The sequence below is a fragment of the Microtus pennsylvanicus genome, chromosome 2 (genome assembly GCF_037038515.1).
Source record: "Microtus pennsylvanicus isolate mMicPen1 chromosome 2, mMicPen1.hap1, whole genome shotgun sequence".
NCBI lineage: Eukaryota > Metazoa > Chordata > Mammalia > Rodentia > Cricetidae > Microtus > Microtus pennsylvanicus.
Window position 1 is genome coordinate 109,469,059 of NC_134580.1, and position 16,252 is coordinate 109,485,310.

Sequence of the window (16,252 nt, forward strand, 5' to 3'; positions counted from 1 at the left end):
TGCTCAGATTGGACTCTCAAAACAAACTAACAAACAAAAGAAAGTCAAATCATGTGTTGGTTCAAGCCTTTGCATTGGTAGTAATTTGTTACACAGTAATAGATCACCAATACAAGTTCCTTTTTAATTCTTTTTCTTTGATTTATTTTAAGCTCAGGTGGTGGTCTGTGCACTACATGTGGGCCTGGTGCCCATGGAGGTCTGAAGAGGGTGTTGGAGGCCCTGGAACTGGAGTGATGAAGAGCTGTGGCTTGCCACCTGGGTGCTGGGAACCTGGCTCCTCTGCAAGGACAACAAATGCTCTCAACAGCTGAGCCCATCCCCAGCCCATCATTTCCGTTCTGTATGATTGTTGTGGTGTGTTTCCCAGAATATAGGACACAAGTTTCTCCCATGCAATATGCTGAATGCATGCCTGGGAATGGAATTGCCAGACCCTCGGGATTTACAAACCTTCAGCATTATTGTCAGTCAACAAATCGTTAGAGTGAAGGTCATGCCACGGTCAGGGTTTCAAGTGACATGTAGCCTCCATCCATAGAATTGAGATCAGTGTGTGGACAGGGTTGAGAGTCGTACAGAAAGCTAATTTAAGAGAATCCATGGGCAAGGTTGGGAACATGAGTGGCCACCTTGGTGAAAATTTGCAGCTTGGGTTTGGACAAGTTTGGAGGACACCGGAAGGAGGCGATGGGGGTCACCCAGTGCTAGAAGTAAGCTGTCACACTTCCCAAACTCTGTTCACTGGCAGTATCATCAATCTAAAAAGACATGAGACCCATCCTGGGTCCACGGGGTCTTTAAAAGGACAGCTAGGTGAAAGCGATAAAGGACAAGGCAGGAACTCGCTGCCTTTCGGACCCATACGGACAGAAAGAAAAGGCAGCACGGGGAAGAACGCACAACGCCACTTTTAATAGAGACAACTCTGCTCTGTCTTCCCCAGGCGCTCCTTATATTGCTCCATGCAGAAATGGCTATTGCACACAGCTGGATGCCTCTTACTCCTGGCTTCTTCAACACCTTATCCTTTCCTCTCCAGCTGCGGTAGTCTCCAACTCTGAGATGGGTCCCATGTAAGCACCCAAGAGGGGCAAGAGAATCCCTCCACTTCCGGGGGTAGTTGCTCGCGTGTCCGAGGCCATGGAGAATTTGCATGGATGGAGACAGGGCTGTCCTCTGAGCTGAGAAAGGAAGCAGAGGACCGCCTCTCCAGGCCCAGCGCTGGGAGCCTCAAAGTGGACACGGTTTGGGAGGTCATGCCGTGTCTCCGCACAGGTTTTCTAGGCTGTGGAGAGTGGTCTTTTCTCCTGGCCCGGATGGAGTGTAAGGAGGAGGATCAATCCCAGGTCTCGGCTTTGAACACCCCCACGTTCGCCCGAACCCGCAGTGTCCGAGCGCCGCTGCTGCAGGGGGCGCCAGTGAGCAGCTCGCTCCGCCCTCCCAATCCTGCGTCCACAGGTGAGTGGGTAGGTCGCGGCGTCGGGGCTCCAGCGGGTACTGGGAAGACCCGCGCAGCCCGGGCACTGCTCACCGCTGTTTGCGTTCGGCCTGCTGGAGCCTCCGGGAGAGGTCATCGATGCGCACGTTCTTGAGTTGGAGCAGGTGTTCCAGACGCTTCACCTTCATCTGCAGGACCTGGGTGGGGGCGCAGAGGCGTCAAGCCTGAAGACCTATTGCCCTGCCAGTGTTTTGCCCCTGCAGACCTCAAGCTGCCCTTAGGCCTTAGTGTCCCCTCCTCACCTGCACTGTCTCTTGAGAGGCCAACAGCTCCTGCTCCTTTTCAGCGATTTGAAGGACGAAGCTCGGATCGCCCTGCAGCGCCTGGTTATATCCAGGGGGTCGAGGCGCCGGTGGCCGGCCCCCTCTGCAGTGGATAGCAGCTTAGCAGAGGCCTGGACCTCAGGCTCTGCCATTCCTTTCTAGTGCTTGCTACCAGGCCTTCCTTTGTCGCCTTCTCACCACCTCCCCAATGACCAAGGCACTGCCACACTAGTCTTTGTGGTGAAGGTGTCAAGCCTGGTGAGGTCAGAACTCTCGAGTTTACCTGAGCTGCTCTCGTCCCAGGGCTGGGGCACCGTCTCCTAGAGTCTTCTGGGACAGACCTAAGGACAAAGCAAGTGAAGGAGTGACCTTGGAGTACCCTTCTCCTGTCTCCCCTAAGATCGATGTGGGAAAGCTTTCCTGAGATAAGGGAAAGCCACCTTACCCATATCCATGTAGCCACTGACATCCTGAGAAGCCAGCTCCTGAAAGAACAGATGTGGTCTCCTGTGAACCTGGGCGTCTACCTCCAAGAAGCCCCATTTCCCTTTCACAATCCTGCCAGCCAGGTTCTCTTAGCTAGGCACCCATCTTCCTATTTATCGCCTAGGCATCACCATGGCTTAGTCCACTGTGTGTGGAGCACCCCTTGCGCCCCCATCAGCAGCACCTGTAAGGAGCCAGCACCCAGTTTCTGGCGCCTCTGCCGCTCCTCCAGGCGCTGCCTTAGTGGAATGAGCACCAGCTCCACTACACCTGGAGAACACTGCGCAATCTTCCGCATCACGTCGTCGGGGACAGAGAAGTTCAGCTTGTTCAGCACCTTTCTACGGAGTGGATACAAGAAGGGTGAGTGGGTCCTGGGAAAATGAATGGAGTGCAATGGTAAAGGAGTGGACTTAGCCCCAGGGGACTGGAAGGGCAGACTCCTGAACCTCCTTGCTTGACTGTTCCAATTTCCCTTGAGTGTTTCCATCCCAATAAAATAATTATTTGATTTTATTACTAAATGGATTCTGTGTCTCCCACTCCCCCCAGCTGTCTCAGTCTGCCTGTCAAGACCACAAGAGGTTTTTTGTTGTTGTTTTGCATTGCTAGGGACCAATCCAGGAGTGGGTGTGAGTGTGGGTGTGTGGGTGTGTACACGCAGGCTCACTCACGCGTGCGCGTGCGTGCTAGTAAAAACACATCTCCAGGCAAGGTCACAGAAAGTTGAGTTGAGGATGAAGCAATCCCTCTTGAGAAGCAGGCAGGGGCTGCAGAGTTTACTTCTGCACCTCGGGATTCTACTACCTGTTCAGGTGACCCCAGTTGCTGAGCTTCTGCTGGAGAGAGTTAGCAGGGACATAATTGTGCATCTCCACCATCTTGGGGAAGTAAAACTTGATAAGCTCTGCAACCAGGACTGAGGGAGTAGGATTGGGAACAGATAGGAAAAGCAAGAGCATGGGCCAGGGAGAAGGGATGGAGATACAGAAGAAGGGAAGGTGGACAGAAAGGAGACAAAGAAAGCAAGATCAATAATTAAATCAAGATCCTACATTTCTCAGAGAAAAAGCATCTTCCTTATTAGATCAGGGCGCAGAAAAACAGACTCCAAGAGGGCCCTACAGGAGGCTGCAGCCTTGTTCTGGGAATTCAAAAGGACACACACACACACACACACACACACACACACACACACACTAAAATCTCAGGAGAATCACAGATTTATACAAGCAGAAAAACAAGATCCTTCTATTGTGCTGGGAATATAGCACAGTTGGTAGCACACTTGTATAACATGTATGAAGTGCTGCTCTCAACCCCCAGCACCACATAAGCAGGCTGTGGTAGCACATGCCTGTAATCCCACCACATAGAAGGCAGGAAAATAGTGAGTTATGGGCTACTTCGCTACCCTGTGAATCAAAAATGTCCCTCTACAGTGTGTATATAGGCCAGAATGTATAGATGCACAGAATAAATGCCAGACACACATGGTGCATACATAGAACACACACAAACACAGAAGTCACATATACAAGTAGTTTCCTCAATTATACACATAGAAACAAAGACATCCTGGCTACAGAACTATGCATTTTTTAAATACAGGAGCCTTTCCTGAAAAAACAAACACACTATACATATGCACAAAAAAAAAACGATACATACATTCAGGACAGAACATGTCAACACAAAAGAGCACGGGGTGGGGATGTCACTCAGTTGGTGGCATGCTTGCATAGCATTCACAGTGCCCTAGCACCACATTAAAAACAAACAGGAGAGGTAGTACATGCTTATAATCACAAAATCTGGGAGCTAGACACAGCAATGTAGTAGAGGCAGGAGTCCAAGACACTCACTCTCTCTCTCTCTCTCTCTCTCTCTCTCTCTCTCTCTCTCACACACACACACACACACACACACACACACACACACACTACAAGACAGACTGTAGAACACAGAAATATGAGCAAGCATAGGTTCACCAATACATACCCAGACACACAGCTTAGTCCTTAACACCCCTGAAGCGAGACACAGACACTATGTACACAAGGTATCATGGACATACATTGTTCACTCACGAATAAAAGAAACATGCAAGTGCCCACTTCCCCTATCAAGTCCCAAAAACACAGATCCTACCCCTGCTCCCGCTCTACATACAGACATAACAAAAACTATAGCATACACACAAATCTATTACACATACATAAAGATAGGACATTGTAAAACACAACTACACACACCTCCGTCACTGAAGTCCCGGGAGAGGTTTCTCTTGGGTCTGGACAGAGGGATGTTGTCTACCCACAGGTACAGCTGGTGCAGAGCCTCCTCGTCCACGCTGCTTGCCATTGGCTTCTGGGCAAGGCCTCAGTGTTCCCCACAGAGCCCAACGCTAGCCCCAGGACCCTTCAAGTGCCTCCTCTCGCCACTGCGAGCGTTCAGATCTATGTTTCCTTGCCTACTCGGCACAGACTCAAATCCCATCTGGGAGCAGCCATATTGTTTTCTGAAACCATAGCAACCGTCGCTACTTGCCTGGAAACAGAGACTTCTGGGAGTTGTAGTTTTTCCATATCTTTCCCCTGGGTCCCAGCTCTGAAAGGGCAGTTATCTGTACTTATCTTCCTTTCTCCCCAAGAAGGCATCACCTGTCTGCCCATATCACTTGCTGATCAATCACTGCCCAATCTGGGCTTTGCCAAAACCAGCTATGTCCCCAGAAACCATTCCCCTTCTGTGCCATTTGTCAGTCCTAAAGGAAGCAGCATCTCCATGCATATTAGCATTTAGGGAGGCGGGCACTCTGTTAGTCTAATACCTACTGATGCTGTGTGACAAGTTGTCTATTTTTGAATTAGTATTTTATTTTTGTATGTGTATGTGTGTTTTACCTGTATGTATATCTGTGTACCACATGCGTTCCTGGTACCTGCAGAGGGCAGGTGAAACTAGAGTTAAGATGGTTGTGAGCCACTATGTGGGTGCTGGGGACCAAACCTGGGTCCTTTGGAAGCACAGTCAGTGCTTCCTCACTAGCTCCCTCCCAAGCTCTGTAGACCTAGGGTCACTGCCATTTCCTCATCCCAATGTACCCTACTGGGGCACTTAATATGTAACCCAGATTCCCAGAGAGAGCAGTGTAAGGCCATTTTCTTGGGCAAGGTCATTTAATCCCTTAACCCTATTTCCTTCTTTGTAAAATAGAAAGTTTTCATCTACTTGTCCCAATAATTTATTTTGAAAGAAATTTACAAAATGGGAAAAAGTCTAAGCGGCCTGCACCTGTATGGGGATTAGGGATTGGAAATCCACAGTACACACGAAAGCTAGAGTTTTGGCAGACACTGTCACACCCCTTATCGTTCACAGGAGGGATATTCTACGATGGGCTAGAAACTGGTCTCTGCAACCAGGAGGGGTAGGAACACAGGGCCCTCCGTAATGAAGGCTACGAAGTACTGAAGGGAAACTTCCAGAGCCTGCCTGAGGAGAAAGTCCGCTTCTGGCAGCCTAATGTAGCTCTGGGCACATTACTGAACCTCTTCTGCCTGTTTATCGTGGGTTTTGTTACCTCATAAGGGCATCTGAGTGTTTGACACCTAGCATAAAGAAAGGCCCTATTGGCATCAGATTGTGTTAAATCCTGGGACCAGTAAGAGGTTCTTATTGGCAGGAGGCAGAGTGATTTGTCTTGGTACTGGAGATAAAGATGTCTGTCTGTCCATGGGGCATCTAGAGAAAATACCCCTGCTCCCTCCCACTTACTACTTAGAGCAGGCCCATTGGGTAGGCTAGGCTTTCTGGTCTCTTCCTCCAAAGTCCCAATTAGAGGAAGGGCTGATGCCAAACGGAATCCCAACTTCTTTGCTTGATTTCGTTTCCAAACACTCGGGGGGAAGTGTGGCTCAGCAGTGAGGCTCTTGCCTAGGTTAATCTAGACCCTGGGTTCATCCCTACCCCAGTACAAGTATAAGCAAAATTTGCATTAAAGAAACAAAAACTAATTTTCAAGGCTTGGAGATAATCCCCTAGTGTCGGAAATACAAAAGAGCCAAACGTTTATGGACAGCCTTTTTGGAAGGAACCATATCCAGGGCAAACAAGGCACAAAGGACGATTTGGATATCCCCCACCCCCTTACATTCCAGAGTGGGGAGAACCTGGTGGCTGGGGTATGTTAGGGATTGGGAAATTACCAGAGGTAATACGCCAGCCCTAAGTAAGGTGGGAAAACCGGTTTGGGACTCAGAGTTACCTGTACCGCTCAGGTCTTTCCTTGACTGGAACCTGTGAGCCCTAGTAAGGGAGAGCCATGAAGGGAGGGGCCGGGCTCTGAAAGGACATGCCCTCACCTTTGGACTGGAGTGGGGGAGTGGCCCTGCACAGTGAGCTACCAATTCACGGGGGTGCCATGTTTCCTAGTAACTTCACCTTCCTCCTGTCATGGCCTCAAAGGTGATTTAACAGACGTGAAAATGCCAATCACTTGAACAGCCTGAAGAACTCCCTCTTAAAGTAAACAGAGGGTTCCTTGCATGCCCCTCCAACTCTAACCTGGCCCATAGCAGAACCAAAGCTTTCCTCATTCCTGCTCAACCCCTGCGAAGACCTTCCTTAACTAGCTTTGGTGGGCTCAGTCTTCAGGGGTATACTGCCTGATCCCCTAACAGATCGCTGGCTCCCTCTCTACTGCCCCACTCCAGTGACCAAAGCTTCTCACTACCATCAAAGGAGGTTAAGGTTAGGGTTCCTGCAGTCTATCAAGAGATGCGTCACTAAAGGCCCACCCTCCCCAGAGTTCTCTTAACATTTAGATGTGGGTGTCACTGCCTGCCCCTCACCCCAGTCGTGGTCATCTGCTCAAACCCTGCTTTCATGTCCCACTACAAGAACCAAGGGGAACCTGGAAAGGATGTGTCCCCAAGACAGACGCAAGCCCAGACCATGAAGGATGCATCCATGGCTGTTAAAACATTCACTCCCACAAAAGGGGAGTAGACAGATTTATTGAATTCAAACTGGGAAGGGAGCACCTGGACGGCTGGACTCTGGGCCCAGCCCCAGGCCCCTCTGCCCAGGATGGGGGCCTGCAGAGGTTGAGGCACAAGGCCTGCAGCTGCCCAGATTGGAGGTGCCTGCTGTCACTCCCCAAGAGGGCCTCTTGGAAACCTCCAATCTGGAAAGAAAACCAAGGGCCAAAGACTGGACCAGAGCAAGGGATTTAGGGAGGTGGAAAGCAGGCAGGAGGCAGGCTCAGGAGCCTGCCCTACGTTACACTGTGCTTCTTTAGGCAGCCTAGAGGTGCAGGACGGGGGGATGCTAGTTTTGTGGGAGCCTAGGCTGGACCTTTCTCTGGAGCCCTTTCCAGAATGGCTTTGGGATCCCCCCCACCAAAGACCTGTTTGGGTGGCAAGGGGAGAGGCACTCTCTGGCCAAGAGCTTCCAGGACCTGTCCCTGGCTGCTGCTATGGTCTAGCCCACTGGTGGCATAGCGTGGTAGCACCGGACAGCTTCCCACCCAACCAGTGCCCTGAGCCCAGGAACTAACGGGGAGGAAAGAGGAATCTGAGAAGGAGGCAATAGCAGTGAGGCAGACCTCAGCCCCTGGGCCTGTCTCGGGGCCAGACGAAGCATTCCTGAAGGCCCTGCAACTCCTCCAGCCATCTCCAGAGTTCTCTGCCTTGGGCAGGTACTGTCCATCTGGGCTGGAGCGCAGCTATGTCCGGCAGATCAGCTTTGATGTCCAAGACCCCGAACTCCCGCCTGCCTGGCATGGTTCTTCCTAGTCACATGGACCAGATCATGTTCCAAGTGAAGAATGTGGCTCTGCACGCGGTCATCAATGGGAAAGGAGGTCAGGTACCGTTTGACCATGGCAAAGTAGGCCATGGCCTCCCCAAAGCTGGGTACAGGGACCTCATCGCCATCATCATCATCATCCTCGTCTTCATCGTCTTCCTCATCCTCCTCTTCATCTTCCTCCTCCTCATCACTGTCTGAGTCCGAGTCCTCCCCACCTTCCAGAAAATGGAGGGTGGGGCACTGGGCCTCTTCCTGGACACTGTAACCCCCAAAGCCACCACTGGCCTCCACTACTCCCTGGGCCCAGTCTTCAGTCTCTAAACCCTCAGAGGAGCTTTCTTCTTCCTCCTCCTCCTCCTCCTCCTCATCACTGTCATCAACCTCACCCTCCTCTTCCACCTCTTCTTCCTCTCCCACCTCCTCTCCTTCCCCACCTTCTTCCTCCTCCCCTTCTTCTTCCTCTTCTTCCTCCTCCTCTTCCCCTTCACCCTCCTCTTCTTCTTCTTCCTCCTCCTCCTCTTCCTCCTCCTCTTCTTCTCCCTCACTCTTGAAGGAAGTGGTGATAGTGGCATTAAGACCACCTCCAAAACCGGCCTCCCGAAAGCAAGTTGCTATGTCCGAGGGCTCCACCGCTTGCCAGGCTGCAGCCACAAAGTGTAAGGCCTCCACCAGGCCCAGCTGCAGGCCTGAGGGATCCTGGCCCTCGAGTGCTGCCATGGCCTTGAGCAACATAGCCTGGCGGTAGTGGCCTTTCACCTGTTGGACCACTCCTCGCTCCAATGGATGCACAGTGCCGGGAGGGAAGAAGGCCAGCTGCACGTGCCGCAGGCCCGAGGTGTCCAAGGACTGGGCAGCCAGACGGCCAGCCAGCAAAAGGACGCGACGAGATTCTGCAGCCATTCGGGTGTCCAGTGCTTTCAAGTACTTAGCTAGGGCCTGGGTAGTGACTCCACCCTTAGAGTTGGCAGTGTAGTCACAGGGCAGACCACCTTGGCCTGCACGGGGCTTGGCGGACTTGCCTGCGACCAGCGGGGGAAGCTTTTCGCTGCCATCAGCGTTGGCGCACAGCAAAACACTAAGGCGCTGGGTGGCCTGGCGAGCCGTTCCATCACCTCCCCACAGCCCCGAGGCCTGGTCGGACAGAAAGTCGTACCACAGGCTGGTCTCGGTGGCGCTGAACACATCCTGCGAGGCGTAGCCCTCAGCCACCGACGGCGGCTGTTCCTCCCGCGTGCGCCAGCCTGGTGTACTCCCACCGCTGCCCTCGGAGGGCACCGCGGCTGGGCCGGCAGGTGCCGCTGGGGTCCGGGGGGTAGAGCTTCGCGCCCGGGAGCGGGTCACGCCGCTGCAGGCCACTACACCGTGGCGCCGGCGGAAGCGATCCAGCCAGCCGTTGGAAGCCGTGAAGTCGTCCATGCCCAGCTCCTCCGCTATCCGTAGCGCCTTCTCTTTCAGGATGATGCCCTTGACCGGCAGGCCCGCGGCGCGGATCTGCTGGAACCAAGCAATGAGGAGCCCCTCCAGCTTGTCGTACGGGGACAGCTTGTTGGTCTTGCGGCAGGTGGAGGCCACTCCGTACTTGCGCTCCGACGCCAGGATGGCGCGCTTGTTCTTCAGGATGGTGCTCAGCGTGGACGGCGGGATGTTGAAGCGCCGCGCGATCTCGCCCTTGCGTAGGTCCGGGTTCTCCTCTACCTCCTGGATGATCCGCGACTTCTCCCGGAACGTCAGCTGCCGCCGCTTGGGGCCCATCCCGGCGCGCCCTCCGCCCCGGGGCCCGGCACCGCCGTCGCCGCCCCGGGGCGGGGGGCCCGGGCCCGCGGCGGGGGGCACCTGGCGGCCTCTCCGTGCGCCCCGCCCGAGACAAAGCGGCTCGCGGGGCGGCGGCGGGCGGTGGCAAGCGGCGCGGGCGGCGCGGGCGGCAGGACGTGCCCAGCGGGGAGCGCGGCGCGGCGCAGGGCGGAGCGCGCGCGGGATCTCGCGGGAAGCGCGGGACGCTGGGCGCCGCCTCCCCTACCCCGTGCTGCTGCCCGGACCCGCCGCCGGGGGCGCTGAGGTCCGGACCGTGAGCCTCGGCCACGCGCGGGGATAGGTCATCTGCAGAGACAAAATGCCAGACACCTGGACTGATGCGCAAGGACGTTTTGATGCTCTCGCTTCTGCTCTTCCCTGAAGACAGGGCCAGCTGGCGTCAGGCTGCTTAGACTGCATTTTAACTGGCTGGCGTCAAGCGGTTAAGTTTTCAGTGGGTGAAATACCACTGCCAATATGCTTCTTTTTGGGTTAATTGTCTTTATGCATGTGTATGTCTGATTGTGTGTGTGCACACCTGCATGCAGATGCCCGAGCGGAACAGAAGAGGGCGTCGAACAAGAATGAGATTACAGGTGGTTTGTGAGTTGCAATGTGGCTACTGGGATCCAAACTCTGATTCTCCACCAAAGCAGCTAATTGCTCTTAAGTGCCGGACCTTCCCCCAGATATGCACTTTAATCATGTGTATTGTTCCAAATATGAGAGAGCCAGTTGATGGGTACACATTTAGGTTATTGTAAAGACAACACGGCATTTAAATCCATTTGATGGTGCTAAAGACATTTTAAACTTCTTGTAAACCACAGTCCAAAAACACTAATAACATCTGGGTATCATTGGGTTTTTTCATGCAGTTAGCTGTAGATTCAACTACAGAAATATATGTGTGTATATGCATATGTACAAATAAATCTTAAAACTTCCTGCAGCACCAAACACATGAAAGTGATGATTCCTTAAGACAGTGTGTACATTATAGGTTTTTTTTTGCTCGCTTGTTTGTTTCTGAGCAGAGTCTTACTATGTAACCCTGGCTGACTTGGAACTCTGTGCGGATCAGGTGAGTCTTGAACTCGTGGAGATTCACCTGCTTTTGATTCCTCAATGTTGAAAATGAAGGCTTGTGACATCACATCAGACAACCCAAGAAACACACACACACACACACACACACACAGCCCTACAAAACAAAAAATAAACAAGCAAAATACTGGTAAGACAAAAAAAAGCCCAAACAAAGCAAAATGAGACGAAAAGCCTACAAAAGTACCACTGAGTTCATTTTGTTTTGACCAACTACTCCTGGGCACGGGGTTTGTCTGGGAATGAGATTGATATATCCAGTGACACTTCACTGAAGTAAACTGATTTTCCCTTTGCCAGTGGGGATCAGTTGCAGATGGCTTCTTGGTTTGGGTGAGACATGTATCCGTTTTCCCCTCTCAGTGCTGGGACCTGGTCTGGCTTGAATTTGTGTCTGCCTTGTGCATGCGGCCACAGTCTCTGTGAGTTCATACGGGCATCAGTTCTGCTGTGTCTGGAGACACTGTTTCCTTGGAATCATCCATCACCTCTGGCTCTTACAATCTCTTCACCTCCTCTTCTGCATAGATCCTTGAGCCCTTGGGGGTGGTTTTTGATGGAGACATGATAAGTGAAGTTATCATGTTTTTAAAAGTCTTGAAGATCAGCATCCCAGAATGTCAGGGTGAGGAGCTGGGGCTAGATGAAGCTTCAGGTTGAGAAACAAAGAGAACCAAGGACAGCGGCCTGGGAGCTTCCAGGTTAAGGGCTCTAGAAATTACCAACAACACACTCATGAGGAGCTGATAAAGACAAAGTCGGAAATCAAGTCTGTGGTGTTCTACAAGGTCAGGGAAGACTGTAAGTCTCTGCTCTTTTAATACATGTTTGTCTTTCCATGTGTACACTGGATCCTGAGAGTCTCAGCCTTTGTCCGTATTTCTCACTCTGGTCTTTTCCCCTCTGTGTGTGACGGTAAGAATCAGACTTCGGGCCTCATGCATACCAATCACATGCTTCACCCCAACTTTATTTTCCTGATGTTTAAGAAATCTACAAGGTAAATATGGAGCCACACGCCAAGGACACCATCCTATGTGTCTTCAGGGAACGTTGCTTACATTTTGGAGTTTTCGTACATTTGTACATATGGCCCCCTGCCTCCTCATATATGTTGACTTATAATCAGTGGATGTTTGGTGACTGGGCTGTGGACAGAGCTTTTCTCCTATGTTGTTGAATTTTCCAAGTCGCTTTGCCTGCCTACCTGCCTTCTTCCTTTACTTTCTCTTTCTTTGTTTTCTTTTACAGAATTGAGGACCGAACCCAAGGCCTTACATATGCTAGACAAGCATTCTACCTCTAAATGCCAGCCCCTTTATTCTTAACTATTTGAGATTGAATCTAAGTTGCCCAGGCTGGCCTTGAACTTGTGTTCCTCCTGCCTCAGTGTCGAGAGTACTTGAGATTACAGATATGTACCACCATGCTTAGCCACGTTTTCTTTTATAAGAAGTGTTACTCTTGGGGCTGGAACAATGGCTCAGTCGCTAAGAACATTTGTTCTTCCCAAAGACCCAGGTCCAATTCCCAGCACACACATGTCAGTCAACAACTGTCTTTAACTAGTTCCAGGTCCAACGCCTTTTTCTGGTCCCTGTAGGCCCATGTGGTACACAGACATACATACAGTCAAAACATCCATATACATAAAATAAAATTAAAAAAAAATACTACCCTTTAAAATGAAAAAGAGAGCCAAGCATGGTGGTAGAGGCCTGTAATCTCAGCTGGGAAACAGAAGCAGCTGGATCAGGAATGTGAGGCCATGCAGCTACACAGCAAGTCTGAAACCCACCTAGGCTACACAAATCCTGTTTCAAAAAAAGAAAAGCATTCCAGATGTAGTGATGTACACCTTTAAACCCAACATTTGAGAGACAGAGGCAGGTGCATCTCTGTGAGTTCAAGGATAGTCAGAGCTCCACAGTGAAACCTGTCTCAAAAAAAATAAAACACAGATGCATATTTGCATATTTACTTACACACATACATATTAAAAAGGAAAAGGAAAGAAGAATGAAAAGCTTGCCGATGGGCATGAAGGATGGGTAAAATAAGCATAATGGGTGTGAACCCTGCTCAGCAACTCCAGGTAGCCTGGACCAACTGCAGAGCAGGTGGACTGTCCCGGAGTGGCTGTGTAAGTACCAGTCTATGTGACACCAAGGAGGGCCCTGAAAGGGGGTAGAATAGATGATATTAGTGGGATGGAAGCTATCTAGACATGGGGTTATCACTAGACTTTCAAAGCACCCAGACCTGAGAGTCCTAAAAGGAATGTTCAATTTGCCTGTGGTCTCTCAGATATCAAAGCTTTATGATGTTGTAGTTCATAGTCTGTAACTGTACACCCAGAGTATACAGCTTACAGATATGTGCAGCTACCAGTGCAAGTCAATTTTATTTTATTTTTTTTAATATTTATTTATTTATTATGTATACAATATTCTGTCTGTGTGTATGTCTGCAAGCCAGAAGAGGGCGCCAGATCTCATTACAGATGGTTGTGAGCCACCATGTGGTCGCTGGGAATTGAACTCAGAACCTTTGGAAGAGCAGGCAATGCTCTTAACCGCTGAGCCATCTCTCCAGCCCCAGCAAGTCAATTTTAGAATGTTTTCCTCACCTTAAATGAAGGTTAGCACGTGCCTTTAATCCCAGCACTCAAGAGGCAGAGGCAGGCAGATCTCTGTGAGTTCCAGGCCAGTCTGGTCTACAGAGTGAGTTCCAGGACAGGCTCCAAAGCTACATAGAAAAACCCTGTCTTGAAAAAAAACAAAAGGTGAGGAAGCCAGGCGGTGGTGACACAGGTATGCAGGTATTTAATCCTATCACTTGGGAGGCAAAGGCAGGTGGACCTCTGTTAGTTCAAGGCCAGCAGCCTGGTCTAAGAGTGAGTTCAAGACAGCCAGGGTAGTTACACAAACCCCATCTCGAAAAACAAAGAAGTGAGGAAACATCTCCCCCCTCAGGACCGTAACCTACTGTGGTTGTTCATCTGCATCACACGTGGGTAATAATTTGACCTTATGCCTGATCTCTTTTTCCTTTACAAATGGTATTTTGTTTATCCACTCATCAGTTGATGGATGTGTGGGTTGTTTCTACCTTTTTGGCTATGATGAATACTGCTATAAACATTTGTTTGCAAAGTTTTGGGCAGCCATGTTTTCGTTACTCTTGGGTACATACCTAGCATAGGACCACTGGGCCATATAGTAACTTTATTTAATCATCTGAGAAACTGCTATATTGAAAACATATGCTTAAGGGCTGGGAATGTAGATCAGTAGGATGAAGGCTTACCCAGCATGCATTGTAGCCCTGCATTTTATTCTCAGGTCATCAAAAACCAGAAGTGTGGCACAAGCCTATAATCCCAGCACTCTGGAGGCAGGAGGATCAGAAGTTCAAGGTCTTCCTCAACCTTGAGTCTGAAGTCAGCCTTGGCTCTGTGTGGCCCTGCTTCAAAAAAAAAAAAAAAAAACCACCTGTATTTCTAATTAGAAATTGAAAATTGAAAAATTCAATTAGAAATTGAAAAATTATACAGATTCTTCTGAGTCTTTTAAAATACCAAAGTGCTTTGCAGGATAAAAATGTATAATGCTACCACTGAAAAAATTTCTCTCTCTCTTTTTTTTTTTTTTGTTGTTGTTGTTGTTGAGACAGGATGCTGGCCTTGAAGTAGGTATGTAGTTGAGGATGATTTTAAACTCCTGGTCTTTCTGCCTCTACCTCCCAAGTGTTAGGATTATATGTGTGATCTATTCTTTGTGATAATCAAAGAATATTTTTGTAGGCATTTTCCCATACATATTTTGTTGCTGCTGGTCAGGTTATGTTGCTTTGTTTGAGGCAGGGTCTCATTGTCTAGGGCTGACTGGCCTAGAACTTCCTTTTTTTTTTTTTTTTTTTTTGGTTTTTCGAGACAGGGTTTCTCTGTGGCTTTGGAGTCTGTCCTGGAACTAACTCTGTAGATCAGGCTGACCTTGAACTCACAGAGGTCTGAGTGCTGGGATTAAAGTTATGCACCACCATCCCTGGCTTTATTTTTGTTTTTGGAGTTGGAGACGCAGTATATAGTCCAAGATATCATCACTCTTATAATTCTCCAGTCTCAGCCTCCAAGGGACAAATACTGTCTTTTGCTTGCTCGGTTAGATTTACTTTTTATGTGTATTGTCTTAGTCAATGTTCTCTTGCTGTGAAGAGACACCATGACCATGGCAACTCTAATAAAGGAAAGCATTTAACTGGGACTTGCTTGTGGTTTCAGAGGTATAGTTCACCACCGTCGTAGTCGGGGAGTATGGCAGCATTCAGGCAGACATGATGCAGAAGCAGCTGAGAGTTCTGCAGGCAGAAGAGAGAGAGAGAGAGAGAGAGAGAGAGAGAGAGAGAGAGAGAGAGAGAGAGAGAGTCGTTGGGTGTGGCTTGGGCTTTTGAAACCTCAAAACTCACTCCAGTGATACATTCCTCCAACAAGGCCACACCTACTCCAACAAATAGTGTCATTCCTAAGCATTCAGATAGCTGAGCCTATTGGGGACATCTTATTCAAACCACTACATGTTTGCATGCTTTGATCTCGTGTATGTCTGCACCTGACTAGTTGTCTGCAGAGGTCAGAAGAGGGCAGTGGATCCCCTGGAATGGGAGTTACAGACAGTTGTGAGCTGCCAGGTAGATAATGGAAATCAAACCTGAGTCTTCTGGAAGAGCAGTCAGTGCTCTTTAACTATTGAGATGTCTCTCCATCCCCTACACATACAACCAAGGAGCACCTGGGGGAGGCACCATCCACAGTGGGCTGGGCCCTACCCCATCAATCATTAATCAAGAAAATACCCCCACAGACTTGCCTACAGGTCAATCTGATGGAGGCATCTTCTTGAGTTTCCTCTTTTCCCAGATGATTCTAGCTTTTGTCAAGTTGACAAAAAACTACCCATAATAACAATATTTTAATATATTACTTTAAATATAATACTAAAATATAAAAAATTAAAATTACACATTTTACCACATTTATTTATATTTTTGCTGTGTTCTGAACTCATTCCAGAAGCTAGAACTTTGCACATGCTAGGCCAATGGCCTCTCACATCTCAAGCCCCTTTTTACTTTTCTTTTATTGGTAGTTTCAGACTTTTTGACGCAGGGTCTCACTATATAGCCCAGGCTGGCCTCAAACTCTCAGTGATTCTCATTCCTCGACCTCCTCCCTCCATAAATTTATAAGTACACAACCAAGGCCAGCTTCCCTTTTGCTTTTTGAATG

The 16,252-nt window shown here is 49.6% G+C and overlaps 2 protein-coding genes across 2 annotated transcripts; both read right to left on the reverse strand.

Moving 5' to 3' along the window:
- Positions 1–895: 895 nt before the first annotated feature.
- On the reverse strand, positions 896–7,091 carry Spef1 (sperm flagellar 1). Its single transcript, XM_075962212.1, has 7 exons — positions 4,506–7,091; positions 3,058–3,169; positions 2,435–2,591; positions 2,210–2,249; positions 2,048–2,105; positions 1,744–1,867; positions 896–1,638 (listed from the first exon to the last, which is right to left on the reverse strand). Exons 1-7 carry the CDS (start codon positions 4,612–4,614, stop codon positions 1,531–1,533), a joined length of 708 nt encoding a protein of 235 aa, XP_075818327.1. The 5' UTR covers positions 4,615–7,091; the 3' UTR covers positions 896–1,530.
- Positions 7,092–7,267: 176 nt separating this feature from the next.
- Positions 7,268–10,018, reverse strand: Cenpb (centromere protein B). The gene has a single exon (XM_075962210.1). The coding sequence runs from the start codon at positions 9,817–9,819 to the stop codon at positions 7,996–7,998; it is 1,824 nt and encodes a 607-aa protein (XP_075818325.1). The 5' UTR covers positions 9,820–10,018; the 3' UTR covers positions 7,268–7,995.
- Positions 10,019–16,252: the final 6,234 nt, after the last annotated feature.

Coding starts and splice junctions, on each gene's coding strand:
- Cenpb (XM_075962210.1), bottom strand. CDS start 9,819: ATGGGCCCCAAGCGGCGGCAGCTGACGTTCCGGGAGAAGTCGCGGATC.
- Spef1 (XM_075962212.1), bottom strand. CDS start 4,614: ATGGCAAGCAGCGTGGACGAGGAGGCTCTGCACCAGCTGTACCTGTGG. Junction 2,250..2,434: donor TGGGTGCTGGCTCCTTACAG/GTGCTGCTGATG, acceptor CTGTTCTTTCAG/GAGCTGGCTTCTCAGGATGT. Junction 2,106..2,209: donor CAGTGGCTACATGGATATGG/GTAAGGTGGCTT, acceptor CTTTGTCCTTAG/GTCTGTCCCAGAAGACTCTA.